Here is a 22,185-nt window from a genome sequence, read left to right on the forward strand (position 1 = left end):
AATGCGAACTCGACCAGTTTTAAGAGATGAAAATTATCAATGTTCCTCTAGTTTACAGTACCCTCCGATAATAAGACGTATAGTAATCAGCGGAGTATAACTCGACCATTTTATATATGTACTTGGCTGGAACATCATAGCATTGGCTTTACGAGTTTTCAGTTTCCGTAGTGTATTCCATACCTAACATATGATTTGTAGTTGTTCACGTTTTATAACAGAGATGTCGCAGCTTTAAATTTATATATAACAAAATTATGATAGATGTTCAGTAAGTTTCAAAAATTTTTATAAATTAAAAAAACATGTCGTAAAGTTTTGTTATAAAATTGATAGATAAATTAAATATTTTTGTTCATTATTTAACTATTCGTTTCAGAACGCAATTGTCATTCTGTGATCGATTTTTAAGTCACGTGATCAAAACATTTTCGATTTTAAATATGGCGGATTAGTCCAACAACATTTTACAGGGCAGTCGTGTTTTGTCATGTTTTCTTTTGTGAAAGTTTTTGTTAATCTTTTTACGTGATTTTAATATGATATCGTCGATAATTTCACGTTTGGTTATGTAAGTATTATTACTATTTAATTTGAAAACGTTAACATTTTAAATCATCTATTGATAATGGTTGAAAATTTTCTTTGTCCTTAAATAAAAGATAATTTTGTTGTTATTACACTATCGTTTATCTTATTCAACTTGGTATTAGGCATTAGACTTGATACATATTTTAGTTATACGTTTATAATATATATTCTATAAATTACACATAATAAACATTATGATTATATTCAGTTTTTTGCTAATAAACTTATAAATGTACACATTATGATTATGTATAATTACTTAATATTCTATTCTTCAATAATACATTTATGATTTCAAAAAAATGTAGATTGGTTCTCATTTGTTACAAATAGAAAAAATAATATTTTTCAATATTATCTGATTTTAATTGATGCAATAATTAATCCATTCTTGCTACGAAGCACTAATTTTCAAATTGCAAGGACTATCTTAAAAATTTTTGGAAGTGGTTTTTATTCAACTCCAGAACAGCTTGGTTACCATATGTTTTTAAGCTGTTAATATTGATATTTTCTGCCGCTTAATCCTCAGTTGTACTGCTGTTATGTAGGAGTTGGTTATCTATTTGTGTGTGCTGTATGTCTGTATTGTATGTTTTAGATAATATGTATCTAGCCTAGCATTGGTTCCAATATTTCTGAATGAACTAGGAACATTGTTACTACATCCAAATTAACATTGTTAGACAGAAAAAGTAAAGTTTAGTTATTTCAAATACTGTTAAGTTTTTAATTATTATGGAATTGTTTAAATACAAAGTAAATTTTTTAAACAGTATGAAACCACAATACTCCTATAGACATGGAATACATATAATAAGCATTCAATGTTTGTGTAGTTTTCTTTCTGATATAATATAAAGGCTTTTTAAAGAAATATCAAAAAGGTTAGTCGACATCACAGGAGACCGAAGATCTGGCAGCTACCTTGGACAAAGAATTAGTCTATACATTAGCTAGGGAATGCTGCCAGTATCTTTGGAACCTTGCCTAAAGGGACTCCTTTTAATAATATATTTTATTTATTATATGTTAAGGTTAGTTATTTATTTCAATAACCTTTTATTCGACTGATATCCAAAGATAATATTTTATACTATATGTCCATATATGATGGTTATATGAGAAAAATATAAGAATGAGTTTTATATGAATGTTCCCCTTAAATAACCACATTGTCATAAATCGCAACTGTTATTATCAATTATTATTGTCTTTATAGTGTCTGAAATTATTGTTCCATTATTATAATTATCTTATCACAACATTTAAGAATTCATGGTAAGTAATCAGAATATTTTTGGAAATATGATTGGAACTTAAAAGACTTGATATAAATGAACTACAGTAGAATTTGTAATATTAATTCAACATTTATTGGCTTAATATGTAATCGTCTACATAAAATAATTCTAGTATTTATGTCGCACAAATGTTTTAGTAGACAATTTATCAAACTAGAACTTTAACTGCAGCTGGCGTAAGTCCAACTTTTCTTAAAACAGAACAACTATCCTTAAAATTGGCAGCACCCATCTTTTCACTTTTATTTCACATTCAGTCATCAGCTAGACAAAGTACTGACGGCTGTATAAATTTCGTTCTTTTTTTGTTAATCTTTGTAACTGTGTCATTTGGAAGAAACAAAGGAGCGTTAGTCGAACGGTGGTTCGGAATTCGTCATCATAGTGGCCCAGTGCACTGCCGGGTGCTATTTTCGGAGCGGCCCAACGATGCTGGTGTGCTGTGCAAGCTTTAGTCTGTGACGATCGCTTGCTTATACTGCAATCCAAGTGAAGTGCGTTGACACCTAACTGTAGTGTGATTCATTTTGTCAATCGGTCTTTCTACTTATCTGTTCCGAGTGTGGTCTTATTCGCGTTGTCCGTAGGTCGTACACCTTGACTGAGAAATATTATGTTCTTATTCAGGCCGGTCTTGCCTTTTTAGGCGCAGCCTCGTTGTGCCCTAACCTAGTTACTTGACTTATACATATTTACCAAATTGCTTACAATGTCATCACAACCCAAACCTCTTATACGTATTACGATTTATTATGAAGATCTAACAGTTGCTGTTATTTATATTTGATAGTAAAGTATAGAGATTAATTCTGTTTTATTTTGTCATCTAATCAGCTTCAGACTCATCTTGTGTCGTTAATTAATACAATTGATTATATTAGTTACATCCTGCACCGGACTTTAAAGAAATTCACCATATCATTAGTGTTACAATTTTATAGTACAAATGAGATTGTTACACTTTAGCGTACATTTAACACCTAAACATTTAGACACGATATTTTAAAGTATTCCACAGTTCAAAATTTCTTTATCTACGATTTATTTATTTTATTACTACCGTTAAGGATTCTGGGAAGTATTAAAACACCTAATTAACTGTATAAGTCTGTTACCAAATCAACACTAGATTTCAACATGAACTCATTTAAAATTGTAATACATTGTCGAACGCTTGGCTGACTGGCAGGAAATACTGAATTTGTTCATAGATTTTCTTACTAATAGTAAATAATATTTGAGTTTTGGTCTTATGAATACTAGTTTTTGGTTTGAGGGTATTTTTACGCTCCAAAAAGTTTTGATAAAAAAATTTATGCAAAAGTCAATTTGTTATTCGATTTATATTGTCAAGATTTAAAGATTATATTCGTGTTTTATACCTCCCAGAGATTCATGTTAAATTGATTTTATCCAAAATTAAAAAAAATATCTGTTATATCCAACAATACTAAGGAAACTGAAATATCCAAATTTTCGTCATTGTATTACAAAAAATAGATACAGTACTACTTACAGTTTTACTCCATTCCAGACAGGAACAAAAATATTTTCTCATAAAACAATTGTTCAAGAAGCTCTTAACGAATAAATAATTTTTTAATTTTATTATTTTTTACTTAGAATATTTGTTCACATACAAATACTTTTGGTACCTATGAAGAGGCGAATAACATTAGTAAAGTACCCATCATATATATTTTTTTTCCTTACTAGGGTTGCCTGGAAGAGAACGCTTGTAAGCGATAATGCCGCCCGTTGTATTCCTTATAATTTTAATGTATTGTTTATTCTTCTATAAATGTAACGAAGTGTAAATAAATAAAGTATGTTTGTGTTGTGATATCCAAAATTATAGTTTTTATTTTGATCGATAGTTATAAATATTAACCAACGACTTCTCCAAAAGAACATTATGAGTCTTTTCCACGCAATCATATTGTAAAATTAGCATTGTGCGTACATTCCATATCACGTATAATATGACACAAATTTGAATTCGACGCATGTATCACGATATGATGCCATATTTGGTTCGTAGAGAGCCTGGAATGAATTAGGTTACTTGAGGTACCAGTAATAATAATAAAATTTCATTCACTGATTTCGTGTGCATCGCCTACCGGAACAGAGGTTCTTGACCTATTATGCATTCCAGAAGTATTAAGGACTATTTTAGTATTGGAACGTGGTTAAGAAAGCTTATCGTAAATGGGGCAAATGAGATGAGCAAGATATTATTTTTGGATATTGTGAAACTAGCCATTTGCGTATTCATAGGATCGGTTACTAGGCTTATGTGTCAGCAATGTTAATAGCGAATATATCCAATATAACCAAACATTACAGAAAACGATTTTTTTTTTCATTTCGTCAATGTTCGTTAAAATATTATTATGTGTTTTTGTCTATAGTTTTAGATGGTGAAAGTACTTATTTATTAATAACATAAATAGGTCCTTACTTCATGATTATACCAGTTAAATGACAAGAGTAAGAATTAAAAATAAATATTTTTTTCGACATGCGAGGTTATCATTCTATAATGAATCGTGTATTTTCTTAATAGTAGAACAAGCTAGGCTAATTGCGACTGATAAATCTTGAAGGGCATATAATTAATGTATAAAATCAATATCGTTAAGACGTGTATATGAACGTTTACTAACTGGCAAGTACATGCATTGTTTGAAATGACTGGCACATATGTATTTTTCTATTTATAAAGTTACACGATCGTGCATCGGTACAATTGCATCTTTTATTTAAAGAACGCTTCTATGCGAGGGATCAGCGTATGGTTAGGGCTGGTTATTCTTTTGTTCGTTTTATGACAAATGCGAAAATCAAATTAACAGGAAAATATAAGGCCCAGGACAGAAAATTCGAAGATATTGTCTTTGTCTATTTATTAGGTCTTTGTGATGTGAGTTGCGAGTTCACCTTGATAATAGAAAGAGCAATCAAACAGTTTAGAGCAATTTAAACCGAAGGCGAGAGTTGCATAAAATGTCCGTCCGGTTCTTTATTATTCATCTTTGCTAAGTGACTCGTGTATCCAATGTATTGTTATTATTATATTGTGCTAAACAGTGCATTGCAAACAATGAAAATATCGAGAGCATTCTTTGATTTTGCTACTTGCAGTTTCCTACGTTCCTCCTCTCTAAAACTGGATACAATACTTTGTAACTAAGCACCTTCGTCTTGGTTGAATCGGTATCCTTTATTAATAGAACAAAAAATAAATACATACATGTAGGTGTACCAATAATGCTTTGAATTTACTCTTTGAGGCTAAAATCCATTATTCATAAGACATCCTTGCACCCATCGCGGTCGCCCACAACCGCTTAGTCACGTTCCTTTCTAATAACAATTAAACCAAGTTTATTATTATTGTTTTTAACTGAAATGTAATGACCTAAATATTGATCTATAAACACGCAATTCTTGGAATGATTTCCATCCCAGTCGAAATAAATCGTTCAGTCGGTGTACAACGGCACAATATGAATTAAGTTCGCACTCGGACAAAGTAATTATTCGTATGCGTATCCATGGAAACGAAAGCGCGTTACCGTGACGACAACCCTGTCTTGTCGCTCAGTCTCGGCGTGACGAGTGTTCGCCACATTGTCACCCAACTAGAGGCACGCTACGCTCGTGTCGCTGGAAACGCCTTAGAAAAATCACTTGTTAAATACGAAGGAGATTCTGAATCCTATGAATTCTATGACTTGCCTCTCGCGCTGTCGAGAGGCCAAGTGCTGAATAGGCTCTTCAGCAACGTTGGAGTAGCATTGGAGAGATGCATTCCTAGCGTTACGTTCGCGAACTTCGGTCTACTGTCCATTGTGACTGGACTCTTGGCTCCGAAGATGCTGTCTTATCTGGTGGTCTATCCCTTTTGCAGATTGGTATTTGGTACGCTCTACCCGGCATACGCCTCATATAAAGCTGTACGAACGAAGAACCTAAAAGAATACGTGAGTACCAATTTCTTAAGCTAAAAATATCGTCTATTTTTATTGTGTTGTAAATTTTCTAACTTCAATCTTAGTCGTAACATACGTGTTTTAGTTAGTACATCAAATCCAAAGATCATTTTCATTTAAACAATTCCAAAAGGAAAGCTATATCATTATTTGTAACATTATTTCGTCTCCGAATTAGAAGGGCAGACATTAGTGTAAACGCTTTCAAAACCCCACCTAGCCTTGTACACGCCGTAATTTGTCCGAAACGCTTCAGTTCTCAGGTAAAGGACACCTCTAGCTTTTCATTTAGATGATATTTCAGCTTATAAGTAGATCACCGGATCGGTTAGGTTTAGGTAGATGGGCTCGCGTGTAACATACAATAATATTTTATAAACTTTACGCGGAAATAGTTCAGAACACGTAAGCGTTTTAAACCAAATAGAAAAAAAATACACGTAAATATAATACACATTCAATAATGTTTGTGATTTATTAGACAAAAGGATTTCACTACGTCAGAAATCAATGAAACAGAAGCAGAAATCTCTGTTTTATTTGAACGTTTTTTGAGGACTCATTTTAAATTGTTAACTTGATATTCCAGGTGAAATGGATGATGTATTGGATAGTGTTCGCACTGTTCACGTGCACAGAGACGTTCACAGATGTCTTCCTCTCCTGGTTTCCGTTCTATTACGAGGTGAAGATCGTTCTAGTCCTATGGCTGCTGTCGCCCGCCACCAAAGGTTCTTCCATACTCTACCGGAAGTTTGTGCATCCGGCGTTATGCCGACGTGAACAGGTACGGTATTGAGTTGTATAGTATAAGTATTTAATTGTCGTAATTAATAAAGTAAAATTGTCTGTGATCCTTTTTATGTTTTCCAAAAAATTCTCGATTGCTGGACGGGGTTTTTTCAGTTAAGGGTCAGTATAGGAAGTTTCCCTTAACCTCCTCTAACATAGTCTTACAGCGTCTAGAACAGTAATTTCCGACCCTTTTTGTGCCATGCCCCCCGTATCTAACATAATTTTTAATATTAAATAATTTAATTGTTCACTTAAGAAACTCAAATGATAGGTTTAAGCAAGAAATTACTAGAAATTGTTTACCAACACAATGAGTAAATTTTAAAAATAATGAAAAACTGCAATTCAAATTCCAAATAAGTTAAATAAATTTTTGTATTACCCCCCTTAACAATCAAATTGCCCCCCTGTGGGAATCACAGGTCTACATTAACATTATTTAACAATCCATAAACCTAATTTTACGTGACAATTCATTAAAATTAACTCTAAATAACTCTGATTCTGCAGCTTTTTTTTACTCTAAAAGCAAAAATTTGGGCGATTTGATAAATACATCGCGTAGAATGACGTTGAATTTCGTTAGCTTACTAAACTTGACCTTTAGAAGGTTTTAGAAATGATTCATGTCAACTATTGTTATTAAGTATGGATTGAAACCTTGGTTAGTTCTTACATACTTTTATCGTATTTGGGTCCATTTTTCTTTTGGCCTTCTTGCACAATCTATATTTTCCCCTACTATGTATATTAAATAGCATTTTAAATGAAGAAAGACACGTGTCCGTGATTACAGGCTAAAACCGCTACACTAAATTGATCAAACTTTTTGTAAAGATAAAGAATCCATATTGCCGAATACTTTTTATATATTCATACAGGCGCTCGTTAGAAAATTTATATTTTTTCATTTTCTCAAATATTTTCTTTAATACATTATATGACTTCACAAATGACCATGCTCCATCCTGATGTTAATACTATGGGTACAAATACGTGCGCGTATAAAATAAATAAATCAGTGGCTCTACAACCTTTTTAGGTCTGGGCCTCAGATTTCTAAATCTGTTTCATGACCATTTGGCAATCTAATAGGCAAATAGGTGATCAGCCTCCTGTGCCCAACACTTGCGTTGACTTTTTGGGTCTAAGGAAAGTCGGTTTCCTCACGATGTTTTTCTTCAACGTCCGAGCGAATGTTAAATGGGCACATTAGAAATTCCATTAGTGCACGGGGATCATACCTATGACCTCAAGGATCGCACGCTAAAGCCACTAGGCCAACACTGCTCTTCGTACGCGTATACCTGTGCGTATAAATACTCGACTAATAAACTATATATTATGTTCTTTTCTAGGAGATAGATGAGTACATAGCTAAAGCCAAAGATCAGGGTTACCACACAGTGTTAAATCTCGGCACCAAAGGCGTCAACTATGCCACAACAGTTATTATGCAAACCGCCATAAAGGTAAGTCTGACATATTTTAATAGCATGCTTGTTTAATAATAATAATAACTGGTATTTTTCGATGATAGTTGAGTTTTTTATAACATATTTGTACTATAATGTGTACCAATGTTTTAGATATATTGTGATAATAATACATTTTGAGACTTAACACAATGTAATATGTGTTTTTACTTTATATGTCTCATGGGACATTAGATATAATGTTTGCTGTCATGTTAAATCTATTTGTATTAATGATTTGATTTTAACTAAATTATCGACTTGATTTTTTTATTTAAATAAAATGAACAATGTGTTTTCAAATTCTGGTTCCTACACAAAAAACATTTATTGCTTTGATTTGATAATGAAAACTGTTTATTTGAAAGTAAATAATTGTTCCATATTGATATTAGTAACCAAATTTTAGAAATACCAGTTTTTATTGAAGTATAATGCGAGGAATATGGTATAACAATTTAAAATTGTTCACTTTGATAATATTTTTTTTATTTTTGATGTGATTGCGGCATGTTTAGTTACGTTTTTGTGGATATTTTTTTAAATCTTTTTATATGCTTTCATTGATATGATTTTTATTTACTTACATGTGTTAGATAATTAATATTAGACGCTAGTCGTGATAGCACTTTGGGGTCGTCCATTATTCATGAGGCGTAGGAAAATATTACCAATTTTTTAGTTTTTGAGTGAGATATTTAATAGTATTGTCTTTGATTAACATAACCCTTATTACACATTTAAAGAAAAACGCTTTTTACCGGATTAAAGCTATGTATTATTATAAATTTACAACTATTTGACATAATTTGAAATTTATCCGACGTTTCGCGTGCTTTACAGCGTGCGTGGTCACTGTGACTGAGATATTTAATTCTGAACAGAATACTGGGCAATTTTGGATACTGATAAAAAATATTGTACTTCATCTTTACGTACATATTAGAGTTTAGTCTGCCTATAAAAATACGTGGAAAAATCACGTCATCAGTGAACGACCCCGTGTTATTTGTAATTGCTGTATGTAGCCCATCTTTTCCTTTCATGGAATAATCTATTAGACGCCCTCAACAGTCCGATTATCCTTAATTACGCTAAACAGCTAGTGACCACAAATATCCACGTCATGCGTCACTGGGCATGCCAATCACGAATCACCGCTTTTTATACATTTATTAACACGCTTTTTTAATTTCCTCCCACCCACCGTATCCCATTGAACCCAATTTAGAACTTGAATCTGCCGAATGCTGTACCGGCATCTCGGGACGCTATAGACGGGTATCCATATGAGAACATGGAGTATCAACGCGGCGACGACAACTTACCGGGAATGGTGGAAATCGTAGAATTAAACGATAATGAAATAGAGGAATTGGACGATCCAGATTATGAACCAGATAATTCCGCGGCCAGGAGCCGTGGTAATGTCGTACGTAAACGCAAACCCACAAAGGAAAAGGAAAAGAAAGCGAGAAGTAGATCGAGAGGTCGTAGAACAAGGAGTCAAGCCGCCGTCGAGAAACAGAATGATGAAATATTGGTTGATTGAATTATTGTTTGGCAATGACCGAATGTAAAGTCAACTATAGATAGATAAATGACGTTTAGGCGGTTATTTTTAAATGATTTTTGTAATAAATAAATATAGTCAATTTAATACATGAAAAAACATTCGGTCGAATTCTTTTGTTGACAATAATAAACTTCGGCTGACAAATGATAAATTTGATAGGATTATTAGTGGCGTGGCTCGTTGGTTGTGTATTTGCATTGCGTAGTCTTTTTGGCTCCATATTCGAAAAAACATCAATCACCGCTTGAAAAATGCTATGCTCTAAATGTTTCTTCTATCCTTCAAAGAGCTATTTACTTTGTAGACTTATGTATTCCTGCATTAACAAATCATATATGGCAAAGATTGACAATAACGGATTTTATTCATTTATTTTACTTTCGGCATCTCACGTCGATGTCTTATTGTTTAACTTTTTAATATTTAACACTATTTTTATTCACATTTTATACTAAAACTTTTTCACTGATCGTAATACAGGGTATAAACTAGAAATACTTCTCTTCACTATAGCTATCAATGTTCAGTTCCTGAGTTCACTCAATTATGTCAATTATCAAAATAAATGATTGAAAACCAATTTTTTATGCGAGTGGCGTTAATTACTATGAAGTGTTGCCATTAAAGTTAGTTATGGGAGCAATTTGTTCCGTACATATTACAACCACATTTAATTCCTATATAAAAACTATAAGCTTTAGTTTTTTTTTTCATTTTGTTAAGTGATCTCATTCAGTACATTTTAACGCATAATTTGGCAGATATTCCCACATCACAATCAGATAAAATGGCTTGTGTACATTTTTAGTTTTCCAAAGAGATTTAAATATAGGCAATGATTATAAAGCTTTTTACTGAAATCGTTAGTCAAACAAAATGTTTTGCAAAATGTCAAATATTGTAGTGGTAGTAGATAAAATAATTTTAATATTACGCGAATTTTCATACAAATTTGAATTATCTATGCATACGTTGCCTGTGTGACATTGACACAACATTTTGTTTGACATGTGTCAGGAAACTTCAGTGCTCGATATATTTAATTGTCTTTGGTATTTTTCGCATGTCAGCGTGTGTATTTTGTGTTCGTAGTTTGTAATGTATGACTGAATTAGTGTTATTGTTTTTATACTCTTAAATAAACGATAGTTAATCCATCTTTGATTTTATTACGATATTTTAAGTTATTATGACATTTTCGGCGCTACTACGCATTTAAAGAAAAAAAAACACTTTATCACAATTTTGCTTTAAAGTACATATTTTGAAACTGGCGCGACATTTCTGGAGATTATTTATGGTTAGCTAAAAAGATGTTTTGTTACTCACACATTCAACACCATACTCCTTGCTAAATGTAACCATACTATTTTCACCGTAATTCGAATCAATATAGTTTTTATATTTAACAATATTTCAAAAATAATCATAACATATTTTTGGTAGAGTAAAAAATCCTATTGTTACAACTTAATGCTAGATCTGGTCCAATATAATTTAACGTATACGTATACGAATACTCAATTAAAACAACTAAATAGTAACCGTATCACGAGTAGTAACACGCATGCGCTTCCCACACGACGCTTGTGTAACACAATGTGAGTATATTTTATTATTTTTAGCTTAAGTAGACAAAAGTAACTTTTTATTTTGGCCTATGTAAATATGTTGGTCCTATAATTTGCTTATTTGTTCCTTTTAACATTAGAGAAGTACTATTTCAAAGTACTGATGAATAAAAGTTTGGTTACGCAAACTGACTTTTTTCCATTTCAAAACTTTCAATTATAACTTTGATTTTTCGTGAATTGTAATAACGTTGCTCTATACAAAATTATAAATTGCGACACTATTACAAAAGAAGGACTCTTCACTATTACAAAGTTAGTACGGCATTTGTTATTATTACCAAACTTTTTTTAATCGATATAACATCGCGGCCAATATGACAAATGCAGTACTTACTGTTATACACGATTTATTATTAGTTCAAGTCTTGTCAAACAAGAAAGCTCATTTCTGGATAAAGGAAGATATAATATTTTGGTATTGAAGTAGCCAATATACATTTATACAATACTTGTGGTCTGGGTAAAAACAAATTGATTATCACCACACAATATGTTATTTGACTGTCCTTCAAAAATTACATAATATTTTTAATCAATTGCAAATATTCCTTTTTCAATTAGCGAAAACTGTTTCCAGGGAGGCGGTGGTTTAGTTCAACAGCTGCGCAAGAGTTACAGTCTATCGGATTTGACTGAGTGTGAGCCTCGTGAAGAGCACGCCGCCGATGAGGTCGACGATGTGTTGGCGGAACCTAGGCTTATTAGGCGCGCTGTCAAAAGGTATGTATACCTCATCGGGGTGCTTTAAATACTAGAAGATTTTTGTTTTACTATATATTAACCACTCGCGTATGACAATAGAATGTAAGCGAAATAATGAAATGTTAATAGGTAGTGCTAGACAGGCTATTTCTAATTAATTTGCAATATTTGTTTTAAAATAAGTGTTTTTTGATGATTTGCTATTTTAAAAGAGTACTGAGAGTTTTTTACGCTGGATTTTTCTCTCGGCCTACACCCTCTGTCTTCTTTACCGATGAGTAGGGATGCCTACAGATTCAAATTTAATTACGTAACATATTTTATTTATTTTATAACGAATGAATGCAATGTAACAGTCGAAGAGGGAGCCTACGTCTGGCTATACTCTCGGGGCGTAACTCTGACGATTTAGGAAATCGCTACGCTTATAAAACTAAGAAAGCCTGAGTGAGCAAATGGTACAGCCTTGGCTCGTACAGTAAGGTTTGTGCTGCTTCTCACGTGCCGGCAGCACTGAGCGAACCTTCGTGGTCAATATCTAGGGAATAATAAATTCTCCGTTCGATGGTGATTGGTCAACAGTATCACATTAGAACACAATGTTTCTCCTTGTGCCTTTCACTGTATGTATTTTCACAACGTTTTTTTTATGTAATAGGCAAACGGCAAACGGGCAGGAGGCTCATCTGATGATAAGTGATACCGCCGCCCATGGACACTTACAATTCACATTGCCAGAATGCTTTGCCGGCTTTGAAAAGAATTGGCACGCTCTTTTTTTGAAGGACCCTAAGTCGAATTGTTTCGGAAATAATTCAGTTGGCAGCTGGTTCGTGGTGGTGCGCGGCAAAAACTGCCTTAGATAACGCTCAGGTGATACGGATGGTATTTTATAGGAGAGATTGTCAGTTTTTGCAAGTGTTGTTACATTTATTGTGATTTCAAACAGATGATTTAGTAGGTTTGAAATGTGTTTTGGGTTAGTGAACTTCTTAACTAACTGTCGAACTCTACCCGTAAAAGCTGGCTTGCTGTTTTATTTATTTATAACACACACAACATTACACTTACTATTAGTTACATATGCAAATGAAAATAAGTAAAAAAATGGTTACAATTATATGAATTAGTCAGAAATATGAAATGCACGATACATTTTTAGTCTGATTATGCATCGAATTTTAAAACGTCACGCTGATGAAAATAAATTATTTTCCAGCGCTTATGCGGCCCGACGCAGTGCATCGGAGTCGAACAGCCGTCAGCCGCTTTACTTCCCCGAAGTAGACGTCGATGTCAGACCTCGACCCAGACTTGAAGAGCCAGACTTCAGGTGGTTATTTTATATATTCCGCTTGGCTGGTATTCTGTATTATCAAACTCACTTCACACACTGGCTTAACCACACTTGACACTGTTCCATAACTCAGCAAGCTCAGAAATTTACTCATTAAATTTCAGGAAATAGATAACGAAAAAATTGTTCAAATGGATATTTTGATTTTCTTTTTATAGAACTTTCGAAAGCTGTCGATTCATCTACACAACAACTCTTCAATGTACCCTGTTATTCATAAAAAATAAAATAGTCTAATTGCACATTTTTAACTAAAGTACTCTGTCTCTATCTGTCGAATAGTGTTTACTATGTGATGAAAAGAGACGGGTGAGTACTTGAGAAGGCAATTGGACTAAGTCAGTCGATGATAGTCTATCTATTAAATAAAGTCATGCAAGTCACCATATCATGTTGAATTAGCTTGGGTTAAAATGATTTTATTTGTACCATTCCATCTAATTATCAAGTACTTAATTATATTAAAGGTGCGCGTGAGGCGAGGTCCATATAATAAATGTTTCTAGGTTAGGCTTTGCTTCTTTCTTACTGAAGGAAAAAGAAACTTAGTCTTAAACGTTTAGTAGATAATTTTGCATTGTCCGCTGCTCGCCTTGCAACTGGCTGCAGACTCCACCCACCGCGCCCGACGCAAAGAGGAGTGGCATTATTGTTTGCCTCAATATGTGAAGATCTTTATTTTGGCGTAAAATGTTGTTTATATTTAGTACATAATTTAGTTATAAGCTGTAAATCTTTTTAATAAATAAAATTAAATCAAAAATGTCCGTCCCGTTTCAGCCATATAAAATCGACAGAGGACATAAGCTCGGGCTACTCGAGCGCAGACAATTCGACGTCGCTAACACGAACGGCGAGCGTGGGCGCGTCAGCGAGGTCGCGAGCGAGAACTACCCGCACTACGGTCACCACCATCAAACGACCGCAGGCCGCTGAGGTCTGCTGAATTCATTTTGATGAGATTAAATGTGGCAAATTCCATTTATTCAACAAAAATATTGAATTTGTAATCCGGGCCGATCAAGTATTACGTAAGCACTATTGGGGGGGTTGGGGGGAATGAGGTCTTTGATTTATTAATATTCTTATTTGGTGACTACGTCAACAGTAATTATTTACTTTTTCACACATATTACTCACACATTGTCTATGCTTGAGGATTTCTTCAAATAATTAATATGTTTATGTATTATTATTTTTGGAGCTTTGCTGACAAGAGGGGGGTGGGGGGAAATAATGCAGTAAAGCTGATTACGTAATATTTGAACAGCCTCTTACAATTTTGTGTTAAATTCCTAATTTAAAAAAAAAACTATATTTTAAAATATTTAATCTCCTTTATTAATATAACATCTATGAAGTATTTGTACGCATAATGTTCCTATACGGTCTAATATCCCAATAGGGACAATATAAAGCTGTATTTAATCTTTAGTATTATGTATTGTTCTTGGAGATGTAATATAATCTAAGATGAAAGGGTTCGGTGATGAGAAACGCAGGGTAGGAATGGTGCTCGTATAGAGTTGGTGATAGAACGAAATTTATGTAAAATGTGTTTATTGGCTTGAAATATTACAATCAAAAACTATTTATATGTAAATGTAATGGTGGTAATTCTAATGTACACAAGCGCAGTAATAAATATGAAATTCGATAAATCTTAGCTTTTCGGGTCACTGTTGCAGGCGATGTAAGATTTTTATCAAAAATATTTGACAGTATTGAATACTTAACAAAACTTGACATGCTGAAATATCAAATTTATTAAATTAATCTATAGATATATTATAAAATTTCATTATTGTTCTGTGTAGACACCTGTTTTACTTCCATTTGAAAGTACACTATAAATTAGCACCATTATCTTCGTCTATTGCATGTTTATAGGCATTGCTTAAGTCTGATACTGCATTTATTAGTATATTTATGAGTAATTATTCTTGATTTGGACTTAGCACTTTTTATTTAAAGGATAAAGAAGTTATCGTCGAGGAGCTTTTGGAGGATGATTTTGATAACACAATGCCCCCTCTCGAGACATTATCCTCTCCTTTATATCTCTCCCACACTGTGCCACCGTTTATTTACCAATATGTTGGCGATCAAGTTAAAATCATTCAAGTTTTAGGCAATTATCCTTTGAGCTCTAACAACGAAACAAATAAAGTTAGAACTGAAAGGGTCGAAACTGATTTTGATAAAAATGAAGTAGAATTAAAAAACTTAGAAGAAACAGAAATAGATAACAATAGCAAAGAAGATAAAAGTCCGGTTGATAAACAATGCACGTTGTCAAATGATATGAATGTTAAGGAATCTGAGGTTACGCTGCCAAATGAAAAACTTATGGATGAAGCCATTCAAGAAGAGTTTATTGATACAGAAAGTAGATCTGTTAACGATGACTCCGCTGACAGTGACGATGAAGCTTCCTTTGGCACACCGGAGCCAACACCAAAATCCGTTAAAAAAATGTCAAAGGGAAAATATGGCAAAAGCAAAGCTCCTCTGCCACCTAAGGAAAACGAAAAAGCAGTACTGACAAATACTACTGAATTAGATAATTCTGAAATTCAAGATCTGCAAAACTTTGAGACCACGGAAATTTTAGATTCTAAACTCATTTTAAACGATAGTCTTAACGTAGACTCAAATCGACGATCTAAATCAAAATCGCCCGCAAGAGGAAGTGGAAGTAATCTTGGTTTTGGTAAACTATTACAATTTCCAAGTAAACTCGCTTTTTGGGCTAAAAGTGATGAGAAATCAAAATCTGATTTATCAATATCAGCATCCGACGATAGTAAACAATCTTCGGTAAAAATGAATGACGAATTTCAAAGTTGTTTTGATATCGCCAATACTTCCAAAGAAATTTGTTTGACAGAATCAGAAAATGCCTCCAAAGAAATAGACAAAGAAAATATTATACAAGATATAAAAGATAAGAGTGACGAATTGCAAAAATTAATCGAAGCTAAACTTGAAAGTCACCCAGAGTATAAATTTATTCCTTTAAATGATGATGTCACATTGTCAAAGAGCACAGATGTGTAACCCCCCTTGTTCCGTTTTATATAGCTGCGAGACAACTGAATAATCACTTTATTTTTAGTGAGTTCTTGCATGGATTTACGGTTTTTGTTTGTATTTTTTTGTGTATTCTATTATTTTTATAGACATATATTGATAATGATTTGTATTTTAATTTTAAAGTTATATGATTTTAACATTATAGTTCTTGAATGTTTGCTTTTTTTAGTATATTTTTCTGCACTGATAGTTTTTGTATTTTGTGTTGTTTATTTATTTAATGGTGTACCCTTACAGTTTAATATCCTTTTACTGCATGATAATCTGGTATTCAAAATGTGTTCTTAGTTTTACATTCTAAATATGTAGTATGTTTGCCCGCTAAGTTCCTAATTAATTGACTGATACATTTATAGAACAAAATATATGTGCTTGGCTTCTTATTATTAAAAAAATATATATTTTTTATTTTCAGGCAGTGCTGTCGGCCTCTGCTACAATACCTCGCGCAAAAAAATCTAGTAAAAGGAAAACTCAATAAACACATTCATAGAGAACTAAAAATCAGTATAATTTCAATTATTTATCATCTACGCTTTTAAATAAAAATCCAAAGCAAAGCATGTTTTAATTAAAATTTGTTGTGCAATTAGAAAGTTACCAATAATATAAGCATTAAATGCAAATACTTAGTGCAATAAGGGTTTTGGTTATGAGAAAACTAATCTCAAAAATATCTTTGCTTACTGAAATCAAACACCCGAAGGGTTTTTCTTTGAAAATATTATTTTAGCCAAAATTTGCCAAATTTTTAGTAATTGGATACTTCATTAGCATGAATAGACTAGAGATAGAATAGATAGTTGTATGCCTTTATAAGATACTCAAGCCCAAAGAGCCTGTTCACAAATAATTTATTTCTATAAAATAGGTTGGAGGCTTCTGATATAGCGCACGATGGTGTGTGGTACTCATTAATATTTATGACATTACAATAATTAATTATAAATAAATATTTATGTAAACAAGTTTTACTATTCAGAGACCATTTATGTTTTAACCTTATTTTGATCTGTTATAAATTAGGATTTGACATTATGTTCCTTATGTAGATTTTAATTTAGTGTAGTAGAGCACAAAATTATTATTAAATTACCCTATTACTTGGATATTACCATGACAAATTTAAATACTATTGTAAATATATATTAATCCAAGGATTGGTTAAATATTGTAAGGGGCTTATTGCTTCCAGTGTTGTAGCCTTTGTGCACATCAATGCTCTACAATAATGTAAGTTCTCTAAGTATTTGGATAATGATGATCATATTTGCGTTTCAATGGAATAAAAAAAGATATAAAACTTTCATCTTTTATTTAACAATGATACATTACAGTATTCCTCCACTTTTCAATCTTAAAGTATCAAATATATATTTTCCATGGTCACCTCTGTATTGACTTTCCATCAACTGGTTTTCAAGTAAATTCAGTGATTCAGTATCCCATGGTTTTATCCAGTACAAGAGAGATAACATCTTGTGATAATCACTATTTGATGTGCAATCTTTGATCATAATTTTAGGGAGATTCCCAATAATACTTAATAATTTTGGTTTAAGTACAGAATTAAAAAGATTATTTTTGGTAACAGCAAACTTGTGAAGAATATCAACAGTTTCTACTGATAATGAGTCACCAAGAAGGATATTGGGCAAATTTTTCAACCATTGCTCATACAAGACATTAGAATGTAAATGAGACAATTTATCATTGAGGGCAATTTGACAAAGCAAACTAAATATCTGTTGCTTAAATACATCTGTTCCTTCATTTTGTAAATAAAAAGAAATAATTTTTTGGAATAAGGTATCCATGACGGATGTGTTCTTTGTCCAACCTGTAACTTCTTTAGAGAAAGTTGTATGCAAAATCTTTAACATCCTCCTGTTAATATTTTCATCTGACTTACCAAACATTTTTTCAATGTAGTGCAACACAGATGTAATGGTTTTTCCTTCATGTTTTATATTGATATGAGGATTCAATACAATAAATAGATAACATATTTGTAGATTTTCTGTCACTAACTTTGGATCTGTTATAACATCTTCTGTATTGTCTGCATTCTTAGCTTGCTTTGATCGAACATTGGTAACATAAGGAAAGGAGTTACAAATATTTTGAGTAAACAGAGACTTGTATTTTTGACAAAACAAATTCTTTATTTTTGAACTTGGTGCTTTTTCATTATAATACTTGACTATGTCCCATATTGTTGTGATCACTTCAAGTAAATGTTTCATTAAAAGTGCTGCATCTTCATTAACAACAGTTTCCATATTTCTATCTGATTTCAAGTTAGGACTTGCTTCAAGCCATGTTTCAAATAACAAGGGCATTAACGTTTCAACATATTCCCTGAACTTTTCAATTTCATCAATTTGAAGCACACTTTCAGATGTCTTTGAAGAAAAACAAGACACCACACATGGAGATATATGAATCGGATTAAACAAGGGATAATAGTTTGGCCCATCTTTATTAAATGTCTGTATCTTTGTCTCATTTGATTTCTCCAGTTTAAAAATATTATTGTATTCTGCAAACTTTTGTAGAAAGTCTTTAAGGCGATTTAAAACCTTAACCCGCCACTTAACACTGGTAATTTGACTGTTGAGGTTAACAGTCAATGTTCTTCCTGGTTTGGCATCTGTGCGCAACTTGGAAATCATATCCAAGAAATTGGGAATGATTTTATGAAAATCTTGTGCAGCTTTTTCAGGAGCACAAAGTAGTAGTATGTCAAGGAATAGCAAAGAGTCTTCCTGTATTCTACTATCAATGTGAGTCATGGCACTTCTTAAATAAGTAGACATTATATCAAAAAATGGTTCAATCTTTTCTGTTATAACATTTGACAATACCAAATGTATAACTTTTAAGGCTGAATGTCTCACCTGCAATGAAAATAAATAATTTTTTATATCAGCAAATACTTTGAAGAATTATCACTCACAAATAACAAGAGCATAGCAAAGAATGAAGCCTATAGTAGTTATTTTCACTTACAGCTTTTTCTACATTAAGTATCAAGGAGCTAACACCCTGTATCACCGGTCCTAAACTTTGTTCAAGAATTTCTGGGTTAGAATTAATGATTTCCTTTAAACCATCTAAAGCGTCAGTTCTTGAGGTTGCATTAAAATGGTTAAGTCTCGATAACAATTCCTTGACATTAAGTTTTCTTGTAGACAAGGCTTCTGACTGAACATGCTTTTTAAGTTGTTCCTTGATCACAATTTTCTTAACTTTAAAATTGGTTTTCGTAACATTGGTTCCTTTAGGTAATTCAGGATCCTTTTTACCCTTGAGTTTAGTTTTTGACTTTTCGGCTTTAAGGAACTTTTTATGTCGCGTTGCTCCAGTTTTATGCATAATGAAACTGATATTTAAATTATTTTTCAATTTGATTTGTATTTTGTACACTAACTAGTAACTTAACCTTAAAGACTATGTGTTGTGAGGTTTCAGGTTAACATAATATAGCAATTAGTAGCAACTAGCATGTTTAATGTTTATACCATACAGTAGTTTACACTTTATAGTTTATGGTTTACACCAGTTTACACTTTTGTCTCAGTGCCCTGACAGCTGTCAAGTGTCAACTCTGCACAAAAAATTTAGAGAAAAAAAATACTTTTCGAATGGTGTAGTAGTATTTCATTCCTTTATTGTATTAATAAACATTTTTAAAATAATCAGGTTGTTTAATAACACTGTTCTCATGCTAATTCGTGATAGCGGTGATAGCCATTCTTGCTGACTTCTACGTTAATAAATTGGACAAGATTACAAGACGTTTGGATAAAAAGTATATTTACTAATATGTAAGGTTTGGCAGTGTTATTAATTGTATTATATTATATGTTATACACGCTGTTCTTATAGCACAAAGTGCGCCACATAACATCGCATTGTAATCGCATGTCAACGCATCCGAGCGCTTCCTTTGCATATAATATAGTCGTTAGAGTAAATAGTATGATTTCAAGTGCGACTAGGTAAATAATGTTAAAGCTAAACAATAAAAATAAAATTATTTTTTATACAGACCATTGAATAATTTGTTTTAAAATTCCTATTTTCCTATTAAATACAGTAATATCTGTAGTAAATTTATTATTATTTAATTAAAAATTCAAAAATACTTAAGACGCAAATTTATATTTACATATTTGCTCAACGAAGCGTTTGGAATCGCGTTTATATAAGTGAAGGGTATCAGTTTGGAATTTCGTCGCACTGTCAATGTTGATTATTCTACAACTTTAAAAAATGAGGAAATAATCGATAAATAAAAAAAACGATTATTAACAATCGATCAATTAAATACACGATTTTTTAAAGTGAACGTATCATCGCTTATAACCAATAGAAAAGTAGAAAATTACGGATTGTTTACAAATTTCAATACACAAAACTTTATTTTTTTTTAAATACTTAGGCGCGTTTCCGTCAGCAAAAATCACTTGGAGGTGTTCCAATAAAGTTCCCCTGAAACTCCTGCATCATCAGTATCATCAAATTCATGCGACGAGATTTAAAACCCAACCCCTTTTATAGATTTATCACTCAGTCTGTGGCTATGACTCAAGTCTTGTGTCAATAACTGATTTCAACTTTCAAAGACAATAGACATATGTAATCTGTACAGACTGTATTTGCTAGTGATTTAATAACATTATCAATTGACTAGTAAAAACTCCAAAAATATAATATTTAAGTGTTTTTTGGAATAAGGTCAAGGTCATAAAATGAAAATAAAAAAGCAACATAGAAAGAAAAAATACCTTCATAAGTTAAATCGAAAACGAATGCATCTCAGGCAAAAAAGTACAGGCACAGTAAATTGGTAAGTGGTAACACGTGGTTATTATTTACGTGTTCGGTGTAATTATTGTATTAAATATTAATTGTATGACTCTCAACATTATAGTAAAGCTCTGAAAGAAGCATGGAATAACAATAGATCAACTTTTCGTAATTTGCGTGACATGGGACTTGTAAATGATCCAAACAAAGCTATAAAAATACCCAGTTACAAAGAAGAACAATTAAAAATAGCCAAAAAAATAGTGGATCCTGATGAGTCGGAATCTGAAGAGCCCAAAGTAGTAAAATCAAAACCTCGTAAGAAGGCTGTTGTTGATAAGCTGGAACAAGAAGCACATGCTCCTAGGGAAAGAAGATTTAAGTAAGTTTGTTAGCAATAATTATTACTTAATCTCTTTCAAAATTTAAACATTGATTATTAATGAAAGAACCAAGTAACCTTTTTATTTGTTCTTTATTTCAGATTACCAAAAGGTCAAGTAGAATTTATTACTTATTTACTTGATAAATATGGTCATGATTACAAAGCAATGGCCAAAGACAAGAAAAATTATTACCAAGAAACATGGAAACAGCTAAGGGCAAAAATTAAAACATTCATGGGTATACCACAACAATATGGTGAATATTTAAAAGCGAGAGGTTTATTAGACAAAGAAGAAAATGAAGATGAATTAAAAGAACAGGCAAAAGCTTTAATAATGGACGACAGTGATTAAAATTAACTTATGAAGACAAAATAGGAACCAGATGTGAAAATGTTTATATAGTCAACATGATAGTAAAAGTATCTTAACAATGCATATTGACTATAGTAATTA

The 22,185-nt window shown here is 32.2% G+C and overlaps 3 protein-coding genes across 7 annotated transcripts; 2 read left to right on the forward strand and 1 right to left on the reverse strand.

Moving 5' to 3' along the window:
• The first annotated feature begins 432 nt into the window (after nt 1-432).
• Nucleotides 433-17,832, forward strand: LOC125052504 (receptor expression-enhancing protein 1). 5 transcript variants are annotated; one of them, XR_007117455.1, is made up of 9 exons: nt 433-571; nt 5,812-5,884; nt 6,483-6,680; nt 8,047-8,160; nt 11,951-12,093; nt 13,295-13,408; nt 14,213-14,369; nt 15,407-16,549; nt 16,944-17,832. XR_007117455.1 is itself a non-coding variant. In XM_047653393.1 (8 exons), exons 1-8 carry the CDS (start codon nt 540-542, stop codon nt 16,490-16,492), a joined length of 1,917 nt encoding a protein of 638 aa, XP_047509349.1. In that variant the 5' UTR covers nt 433-539; the 3' UTR covers nt 16,493-17,832. The 5 variants fall into 5 exon arrangements, 4 of the variants coding, with proteins under 4 accessions (XP_047509349.1, XP_047509351.1, XP_047509350.1 ...); XM_047653393.1 differs by having other exon boundaries at nt 15,407-17,832; XM_047653395.1 differs by lacking the exon at nt 15,407-16,549.
• Nucleotides 17,829-20,015, reverse strand: LOC125052503 (testis-expressed protein 10 homolog). The gene is made up of 2 exons (XM_047653391.1): nt 19,541-20,015; nt 17,829-19,428 (listed from the first exon to the last, which is right to left on the reverse strand). The coding sequence occupies exons 1-2, from the start codon at nt 19,904-19,906 to the stop codon at nt 17,860-17,862; spliced, it is 1,935 nt and encodes a 644-aa protein (XP_047509347.1). The 5' UTR covers nt 19,907-20,015; the 3' UTR covers nt 17,829-17,859.
• Nucleotides 20,016-21,187: 1,172 nt separating this feature from the next.
• LOC125052507 (nucleolar protein 16) lies at nt 21,188-22,117 on the forward strand. The gene is made up of 3 exons (XM_047653399.1): nt 21,188-21,383; nt 21,468-21,725; nt 21,828-22,117. Exons 1-3 carry the CDS (start codon nt 21,286-21,288, stop codon nt 22,081-22,083), a joined length of 612 nt encoding a protein of 203 aa, XP_047509355.1. The 5' UTR covers nt 21,188-21,285; the 3' UTR covers nt 22,084-22,117.
• The last annotated feature ends 68 nt before the right edge of the window (nt 22,118-22,185 follow it).

The sequence above is a fragment of the Pieris napi genome, chromosome 9 (assembly GCF_905475465.1).
Source record: "Pieris napi chromosome 9, ilPieNapi1.2, whole genome shotgun sequence".
NCBI classification, from domain to species: Eukaryota; Metazoa; Arthropoda; class Insecta; order Lepidoptera; family Pieridae; genus Pieris; species Pieris napi.